The sequence below is a fragment of the Haliotis rubra genome, unplaced genomic scaffold (genome assembly GCF_003918875.1).
Source record: "Haliotis rubra isolate DU_JTF1 unplaced genomic scaffold, ASM391887v1 Scf742, whole genome shotgun sequence".
In the NCBI taxonomy this organism is placed as follows: Eukaryota; Metazoa; Mollusca; class Gastropoda; order Lepetellida; family Haliotidae; genus Haliotis; species Haliotis rubra.
Window position 1 is genome coordinate 54,075 of NW_025767460.1, and position 10,412 is coordinate 64,486.

A 10,412-nucleotide genomic window follows, 5' to 3' on the forward strand; every position below is an offset into this window, starting at 1 on the left:
GTACACAGATCAGGCTGACTAGGGTGTCCTGGGTACACAGATCAGGCTTACTAGGGTGTCCTGTGTACACAGATCAGGCTGACTAGGGTGTCCTGTGTACACAGATCAGGCTGACTAGGGTGTCCTGTGTACACAGATCAGGCTGACTAGGGTGTCCTGTGTACACAGATCAGGCTGACTAGGGTGTCCTGTGTACACAGATCAGGCTGACTAGGATGTCCTGGGTACACAGATCAGGCTGACTAGGGTGTCCTGTGTACACAGATCAGGCTGACTAGGGTGTCCTGTGTACACAGATCAGGCTGACTAGGGTGTCCTGTACACACAGATCAGGCTGACTAGGGTGTCCTGTGTACACAGATCAGGCTGACTAGGGTGTCCTGGGTACACAGATCAGGCAGACTAGGGTCTCCTGTGTACACAGTAGGCAGACAAGGGTGTACTGTGTACACAGTAGGCAGAGTAGGGTCTCCTGTGTACACAGTAGGCAGACAAGGGTGTACTGTGTACACAGAGTAGGCAGACAAGGGTGTACTGTGTACACAGTAGGCGACAAAGGGTGTACTATGTACACAGAGTAGGCTGACTAGGGTGTACTGTGTACACAGAGTAGGCTGACTAGGGTGTCCTGTGTACACAGATCAGGCTGACTAGGGTGTCCTGTGTACACAGATCAGGCTGACTAGGGTGTCCTGTGTACACAGATCAGGCTGGCTAGGGTGTCCTGGGTACACAGATCAGGCTGACTAGGGTGTCCTGTGTACACAGATCAGGCTGACTAGGATGTCCTGTGTACACAGATCAGGCTGACTAGGGTGTCCTGTGTACACAGATCAGGCTGACTAGGGTGTCCTGTGTACACAGATCAGGCTGACGAGGATGTCCTGTGTACACAGATCAGGCTGACTAGGATGTCCTGTGTACACAGATCAGGCTGACTAGGGTGTCCTGTGTACACAGATCAGGCTGACTAGGGTGTCCTGTGTACACAGATCAGGCTGACTAGGATGTCCTGGGTACACAGATCAGGCTGACTAGGATGTCCTGTGTACACAGATCAGGCTGACTAGGGTGTCCTGTGTACACAGATCAGGCTGACTAGGGTGTCCTGGGTACACAGATCAGGCTGACTAGGGTGTCCTGTGTACACAGATCAGGCTGACTAGGGTGTCCTGTGTACACAGATCAGGCTGACTAGGGTGTCCTGTGTACACAGATCAGGCTGACTAGGATGTCCTGGGTACACAGATCAGGCTGACTAGGATGTCCTGTGTACACAGATCAGGCTGACTAGGATGTCCTGTGTACACAGATCAGGCTGACTAGGGTGTCCTGTGTACACAGATCAGGCTGACTAGGGTGTCCTGTGTACACAGATCAGGCTGACTAGGATGTCCTGTGTACACAGATCAGGCTGACTAGGGTGTCCTGTGTACACAGATCAGGCTGACTAGGGTGTCCTGTGTACACAGATCAGGCTGACTAGGGTGTCCTGTGTACACAGATCAGGCTGAATAGGATGTCCTGTGTGTACACAGATCAGGCTGACTAGGATGTCCTGTGTACACAGATCAGGCTGACTAGGATGTCCTGGGTACACAGATCAGGCTGACTAGGGTGTCCTGTGTACACAGATCAGGCTGACTAGGGTGTCCTGTGTACACAGATCAGGCTTACTAGGGTGTCCTGTGTACACAGATCAGGCTGACTAGGGTGTCCTGTGTACACAGATCAGGCTGACTAGGGTGTCCTGTGTACACAGATCAGGCTGACTAGGGTGTCCTGTGTACACAGATCAGGCTGACTAGGGTGTCCTGTGTACACAGATCAGGCTGACTAGGTTGTCCTGTGTACACAGATCAGGCTGACTAGGATGTCCTGGGTACACAGATCAGGCTGACTAGGATGTCCTGGGTACACAGATCAGGCTGACTAGGGTGTCCTGTGTACACAGATCAGGCTGACTAGGGTGTCCTGGGTACACAGATCAGGCTGACTAGGATGTCCTGAGTACATAGATCAGGCTGACTAGGGTGTCCTGTGTACACAGATCAGGCTGACTAGGGTGTCCTGTGTACACAGATCAGGCTGACTAGGGTGTCCTGTGTACACAGATCAGGCTGACTAGGGTGTCCTGGGTACACAGATCAGGCAGACTAGGGTCTCCTGTGTACACAGTAGGCAGACAAGGGTGTACTGTGTACACAGTAGGCAGAGTAGGGTCTCCTGTGTACACAGTAGGCAGACAAGGGTGTACTGTGTACACAGAGTAGGCAGACTAGGGTGTACTGTGTACACAGAGTAGGCAGACAAGGGTGTACTGTGTACACAGTAGGCAGACAAGGGTGTACTATGTACACAGAGTAGGCAGACTAGGGTGTACTGTGTACACAGAGTAGGCTGACTAGGGTGTCCTGTGTACACAGATCAGGCTGACTAGGATGTCCTGGGTACACAGATCAGGCTGACTAGGGTGTCCTGTGTACACAGATCAGGCTGACTAGGGTGTCCTGTGTACACAGATCATTCAGACTAGGGTGTCCTGGGTACACAGATCAGGCTGACTAGGATGTCCTGTGTACACAGATCAGGCTGACTAGGGTGTCCTGTGTACACAGATCAGGCTGACTAGGGTGTCCTGTGTACACAGATCAGGCTGACGAGGATGTCCTGGGTACACAGATCAGGCTGACTAGGATGTCCTGTGTACACAGATCAGGCTGACTAGGGTGTCCTGTGTACACAGATCAGGCTGACTAGGGTGTCCTGGGTACACAGATCAGGCTGACTAGGGTGTCCTGTGTACACAGATCAGGCTGACTAGGGTGTCCTGTGTACACAGATCAGGCTGACTAGGGTGTCCTGTGTACACAGATCAGGCTGACTAGGATGTCCTGGGTACACAGAGATCAGGCTGACTAGGGTGTCCTGTGTACACAGATCAGGCTGACTAGGATGTCCTGTGTACACAGATCAGGCTGACTAGGGTGTCCTGTGTACACAGATCAGGCTGACTAGGGTGTCCTGTGTACACAGATCAGGCTGACTAGGGATGTCCTGTGTACACAGATCAGGCTGACTAGGGTGTCCTGTGTACACAGATCAGGCTGACTAGGGTGTCCTGTGTACACAGATCAGGCTGACTAGGGTGTCCTGGGTACACAGATCAGGCTGACTAGGTTGTCCCTGTACACAGATCAGGCTGACTAGGATGTCCCTGCAGGTGTACACAGATCAGGGTGTCCCTGTGTACACAGATCAGGCTGACTAGGATGTCCTGTGTACACAGATCAGGCTGACTAGGATGTCCTGGGTACACAGATCAGGCTGACTAGGGGTGTCCTGTGTACACAGATCAGGCTGACTAGGGTGTCCTGTGTACACAGATCAGGCTGACTAGGGTGTCCTAGGTACACAGATCAGGCTGACTAGGGTGTCCTGTGTACACAGATCAGGCTGACTAGGGTGTCCTGTGTACACAGATCAGGCTGACTAGGGTGTCCTGTGTACACAGATCAGGGGCTGACTAGGGTGTCCTGTGTACACAGATCAGGCTGACTAGGGTGTCCTGTGTACACAGATCAGGCTGACTAGGATGTCCTGTGTACACAGATCAGGCTGACTAGGGTGTCCTGTGTACACAGATCAGGCTGACTAGGATGTCCTGTGTACACAGATGTGCTGTAGGGATGTACACAGAGTAGGCAGACTAGGGTCTCCTGGCAGACAAAGTACACAGATAGGCAGACAAGGGTGTACTGTGTACACAGAGTAGGCAGACAAGGGTGTACTGTGTACACAGTAGGCAGACAAGGGTGTACTATGTACACAGAGTAGGCAGACTAGGGTGTACTGTGTACACAGAGTAGGCTGACTAGGGTGACTGCAACTCATGTCCAGAGTGCAAACCGATGAGTGAATGACTGTCAATATATATAAAAGACTTCAGACTTGGTTGATATCCTGCTTGTGGTAGCAGGAATGTTCAGTGTTCTTTAAGCTAACACACAAGTTCTTTCACATGCTAGCTTACTCACAATTACATAATATTTAAAGGCTGTTATGCAAGATGCAGATGCAAGCTTTAGATAATTTTGTGGATCATTACTTGATTTAGCAATTTTTCACCTTACAACTAACTCTAAATTCACAACAATCTCATCAAAATCTGACCTTAGTTGTTGCTGCTACTAAACAAGGCCTGAAGACATCTGCATAACTCATAATCCATCCAGTATTCCTTGATGGAACAAGGAGGCCTCTCAGAATGTATATATGATCTTGGACAATTTCTTAAATGTGTTAGAAGTCTCAGTTGGATGGGGAAAACTGAAATGAAACAATATTGTGTTCTGCTACAGGTCATTGCAGGCCACATAACAATTCAGAATTCTTAAATACATGGAGAATTCAAAATGCTTTATTAAAATTAAATACTAAATTAAGATTTGAATAATGTAAATTTTGAAAAACAGATGACAAAAGTAGTTTGTTTTTTTCTCAAAAAATGAACTTTATATATTACTGCTTTTTGAAACTAAGAATGGAATAGACTAAAAAGATCATTATTCAAACTGGGTTTTGAACATTATTGCTCTCGTGGTGTTCTTCAAATGTACATAAATAATACTGATGAAAAGATTGCATTCTTTAGGCTTGTGTTTAGATTTGGTGATATGTTTAATCTTTACAAAAAGACATATAAAGACTCTGTTTGTTTTTGGATTTTTGTCAAACTTGGCTGTGCAATATACAAAATATATTACCAATATGAACACATTCAAATGATAGAAACTGATTTCAACTTTATTTAAGATACATGTACATATGATTAAAATGACTTTCTTGGAGACCTCAATCATTCTTGAAAAACATTCTGTACAGTCATCAGACAGTATGTATATGTTGTTACCCCAGAATCAGAAATATGTTGCATTTGAAATAACATTATTCTATTTGAAATATTCATATATTGTTGATATCATTTAGAGTGTGGATGGATAGCCTAGTGGTTAAAGCGTTTGCTCGTCACGCTGAAGACCTGGGTTCTATTCACCATATTCCCTCAATGTACATTTCTGGTGTCCCCCACCGTCATATTGCTGGAATATTGTAAAAAGCCAAACTAAACTCACTGATATCATTTAGTAGAAAGTGATGTCTTATAATGTTAACGAGCTAAATGGATTAAATATTCTGCCATTGTTTGAATCTGAATATGGTCATGTCTGAGAGATAAAGACAGATTTGTCATGTCAGCACTCTGGAGAGGTTTCTATGCATTGCAGGCTACAAGGATCTGCAGACTCGCAAGGAGACGAGAGAGGCGGCTTGGAGTCGGCCGGGATGGGATGAATGTGTGTCCTATACAGGTAGACACACATTATTTATAAGAAAACTTATATAAGAATAGTGCATGTCAGGTAAGGTATGCACACACACATGCACAGGTCACACACACACACACACACACACACACACACACACACACACACACACACACACACACACAGACAGACAGACACAGAGAGAGAGAGGGTGGGGTGTTTGTGCATGCACAGTTGACTGTAACACTGTTCCGGCCTCCACCAATATTCAGGATGCTTGAGTAAACCACATCATTGTTTTGAGATGGGTGTTGTGAGGTTGGTATTGCCAGAAATCAGCTTTCAAAGCAATTACTAGTCATCAGTCATAAATCTTAGTGACTGCTGAAAATGTTACAGCTGATTAAGTATATGCTTGAGACTTATTTCAGTCTGATTCACCCAAGTTATCAAGACCGTTGTTTTCTGTTTACATAAAGTTAGATCTGTGTTACTCTTATTCCACAATATAGCAATGAGTTCCGTGGACAATTACAGTGCTGATTTGTTGTGTTTCAGTCCCACTGATCCGTCACATGCAGTCTCGTATCCTGATCCCAACTCCATTCTCCCTCTGCAGTAGTGGCCCTGGCTACTCTCCTGTGTGAACTGTAGTGCTTAGAGTCTGTGTGCTGCAGATCACAGACAGGCACCACTGGTGGTTGCAAGTCTCTACAATTGTAATATATACATAATACAAGTGATCTGACCTACAAACGTCTCTTATTATTTGTCAGCATTCCCATTTTATGGGAGACTGAGATTTCTTGCTGTAGTGTGAAGGTTACTGCTAAACACTGGTGCAGTCTGTGGGTACTTGTTTACAGAGTGCAGTGTCACATCAAACAAAATACCCATTGGCAAGTTGATGCATCTGGTCAGAGTCTGGCTTTGTACATCAGTGTAAACGTTTGAATGATAAGGCCATTCTGTACAAGGTATGAGTTGATATGACTGGAAGCATCAGGAGCTTTGTTTTAATCCATCTGAATAACAACTTGATCAAGCCAAACAAAATAAACATTCAGTACTATTTATTGGCTACACTTCTTTTCCTTGTGTTCTTGGCTGGGGGGTATTTAAACACCTGACAACCTGCAGACATTAAAGTAGATGGACAGAGAAATTTCCATCAACTTTCTCAACTGGGCATTGAAACCAACATAGATGTTGTATGTGCTAATATCTTAGGTTTCCACTGCAACATGCAACTTGCAACTGCAACATGTTAACTGTTGCAGCTCCGTAACATTTTAGTTTCTAACTGAAAAGTGATAACTAATCACAGTGTCTGTTTGTTGATGATGAACAAGTGAGACAGCAATATTCTTTCCCCATTGTTCAGAAAGGGGAGATGTTTATCCCAGATGAGGGGTATCACGTGGAGAGATCATGAAGGGTGATTGTTGGAGCCATGCAACTGCCCCCAACATAAGTGTTCATTTGAGCATGTGGTGTACTGTAGCCATGAGGGTAAGCACGTATGTTGTGTGTAACAATAATGTTGATGGTGGTACAATAACTAAATAGAAGTCAGTGTTCTGGTAATATCAGTCACTGTTTACCTCCAAAGTGGCCTTAAGTTTTGAGACATGTTCATTCGTGACTCAGCTTGTTTCACCTGTTGTGTAAAGGACATGCCCTTTTGTTTGTTTCCTCATTGGTTTATGTGTGTGTACTACTACAGACTCCGGGCGGCTGGGTAGCCCAGTACTTAAAGCATTCACTCGTCACCCCAAACACCAGGTTTGATTCCCCACATGGGTACAATGTGTGAAGCCCATTTCTAGTGTCCCCCACGGTGATATTGCTGGAATGTTGCTAAAAGCAGCGTAAAACCCAACTCACTCACTCACTTAGAGACTCGCTGTCTCTCATGTCACAGTATGCTGTGTCCTGTTACTTTGCTGTGTGACGATCTAGGCATGGATTCCAGTCTCACCTGCTTGGGGTCCTTGGTTGTATCACTAACATATCACGCATCAGTCCTATATACTGGTAGTTAATACAGTGGCAAGTGACACATGTACCGGGTAGTTCTATAGAACTGTTGAAAGTGTCAAGTACCGATAGTCACTACAGAACAAGTGAAGGTCAAATGGCCAAAACCTGATGTTCGGAAACTCCTGACCGAATTTTGTTTCATCTATCAGAATTCTATTCCCTGGCACATAATATTTGATGTGGCTACAGCTGCTGATGAAAATGAGTCGTCACCTGGTCTCTGTGTGCGTGTGTGTGTGTGTGTGTGAGAGAGAGAGAGAGGGAATCTTGACAATATTGAATAAATCGCTCGTAAAATACTTGAACGTCGGTGGTTAACCAACGGTTTCGTGTTCAGAAGTGTGTTTATTTGAGCGTATATACGAGGGGCGTTCAAAAAGTAGGCAGCCTAACTATATTCTCGATGCCCAATGTTTGAAAAGCTTCCATTTTATTTTGAAGGAATCATTAGCAAAGCCAAATTTCACATATGTGGGTAATGTGGTTAACGAGATATTAGTCACCACAACGCATTGGCTATATATTTCTTTAAAAAGATTGCAGAAAATAAAAGACGATCTGTCATTTTGTACCTCTTGGACAATGACATGCCCTCAGATGATATATAATATGTTCAGTATAGTATTTGATGACTTCCCGTCATAATCAACATTCAAAGATTTGGATTGCTTGATTTATATTTAGACGGCTGTTTTTTAAGGACACCCCCCATTTTAATCTTTCAAAAACATTGCGTCCAGATATTCAAGCTGGCACTGTTCACAATATATTGAGAGCTGACACTTGTGTGAGCATTCAGTATTTAGTTTGAACCCTTGTCATCATGTATGAATAAGTGAAAACATTATAATGAGTTATGTCCTGATGATTGTGTCATCTGAAAGGGGGTTGGGTAGTATCTCCAAAACAAGCTCTTTCAGTTAACATGAAGGGGGAAATCACTTTTTGTTTCAAGTTGCTTTTTTATGCACTTTAATATCCAAGTTTGATTCTAACGGACTTCCGCCTATTACAAACACACAAAATGTTTTTGCATATTTTGTTTCCTGAAGTTTGTGATGCATTTATTGCCGATTTTGCGTTTTTGAGGGGTACCAAGATAAAAAGTCAAACATTAAAACAGCTGCATTTGTATCATTTTCTAGGTGAGACTGACTATTTTTGAACGCCTCTCGTAACTACAGTTTCCGAGCTTTATTCCAACTCCAGCACCCCTTTATCGAGCAATTTAAAATTTTCTTAAACTTTGTTACGCGTCAGTACGACGTATGTCCACAAAGTATCTATATACTTACAACCTGTTTGGATTGCCAACTGTCCCAACGTTTCTCCCACAAAATAATATTTGCAGCGTAGACTCAGTACAGGAAATAACAGCCTTAATGGGTGGAAATGAGTCCGTATAAGAGTACACACAAACTCTCTCACTGGGCTCAATTTGTATGTTTTTCTAAGAACCGCCATGCAATTATGATGTAATTTAATGATCATGATGTACGCAGTATTATTGGCTGTCAGCTGGAAAGGGGCAGCTATCGCGTCTCTGTATAACACATATTGTACATAAGGTGCACGTTAAACGCATATCTTCAGACTTGAGGCCAGAACACTTGGATCTTGCGTTGATGAAACGCTTTCATACATGTCTAATTTCTAGCGTTTGAAATAAATGTTTTGGATATTCAGAGAAAATGTCTTATATTCACGCATCGATTGACCTGGTAAGGTTAAACTGAGGGCGTTCTGATTCTTTATAGATAACCGTCATCATGGGTAAAAATACAGAAATCTGCAGTAGTATCATAGTCACACTAATTACCCATATGGTGAAACGCAACCAGTGTCATATATATCATATGTGCACATATCACTTTTCCCTGGCAACCATTGTTTCTGTATAGGGCCGTCACACTTGCTTACCGTATGTTAATGCACAAATGTACATGAATAAAAAGGATAATAAAGAAATTATTACACTCGAGCAAGAATGCCACACGACTTATACGAAACTCGGGCAATACAAAATTTCACATTCGTTTCGTATAAGTTGTATGACATTTGCTCGTGTAATAATCTCTATATAGGCCAGTGTTGGTCCAGAAGGGACGAGGTTTCTATTGAGACATACATTCTAAAGGAACACCGAGCTGACGACCATGGTCATCGTTGCCAGTGGTTACGGATGTTACTAGAGCCTCCTGCCCCTATATGTACTCCAAGTACAACAAACACACGAGACATTATTAAGACTCCCGTTTGCTGTTACGAATCTTTTTCCATCAGAACATTTTGGTCTACTTTGAATGAATCGCACCTGGAAACCAAACCAGATCCTATTCTGAATCAATACAGCTTCTCCAAACACCATCAAGTGTGGATTATATCACCGGATGGGAGGGCCTGATCCGCAAACATTGCAGGTTCTCACATTCAAACAGTCAGTATTCCATTTGTTGTTGTTTGACGCACATTTTCTCACATTTTGTATCCAACAAGTTGCCTCGCTGCGTTGTATACTCCACAGCCTTGGTTGCGAGTTGCTGTCTGCGTCAGTTGCCTTAATGCATGTATATTCTATTCTGTCAATCTGCCATTGGGTAAAAATTATAAAGTCTTATGTAATTTGTTGAAATGACTAGATATATTCTCTCTCCTAGTGTCTGCTTCCACAGTTGAACCTACGAAGTGTCTCCCTTGCTTGTAGTGTCTATCTACTTCCGCTGCTAGGCTATCGTCTGCAAAGATTTATTTACGCTGAACGATTTCGAACGACCGCTCTAGTAAATGCCAATATCTGCTCAGCCAGGAGAAATTTACTCAAACATCCTTTACAGTATTAGATTATTCTTTTATCTTTGATGATATTTGTCAAAATCACGGAGATTTTCCATTTAGTTATCGGTAGATTACACGTAGCCTCGCGGCCGGCCTGAATGTTAAATCTCTAGTGTTGATTATCCCGACAAACATGTATGCAGTAAATGAATTGCAGTCAACTTGCTATTTGGAGTAAATATTATTGATTTGTTTGTGTGGATTGAC

The 10,412-nt window shown here is 43.8% G+C and overlaps 1 protein-coding gene across 2 annotated transcripts in view; it reads left to right on the top strand.

Moving 5' to 3' along the window:
• LOC124259922 (protein NipSnap-like) overlaps positions 1 to 6,083 on the top strand; it is a 39,557-nt gene extending 33,474 nt beyond the window's left edge. For both annotated transcript variants that reach the window (XM_046694148.1, XM_046694149.1), the window contains exons 9-10: positions 5,289 to 5,372; positions 5,886 to 6,083. In XM_046694148.1, coding sequence (XP_046550104.1) covers positions 5,289 to 5,372; positions 5,886 to 5,974 — 173 coding nt within the window. In that variant the 3' untranslated portion in view covers positions 5,975 to 6,083. The remainder of the gene's footprint in view (positions 1 to 5,288; positions 5,373 to 5,885) is intronic.
• Positions 6,084 to 10,412: the final 4,329 nt, after the last annotated feature.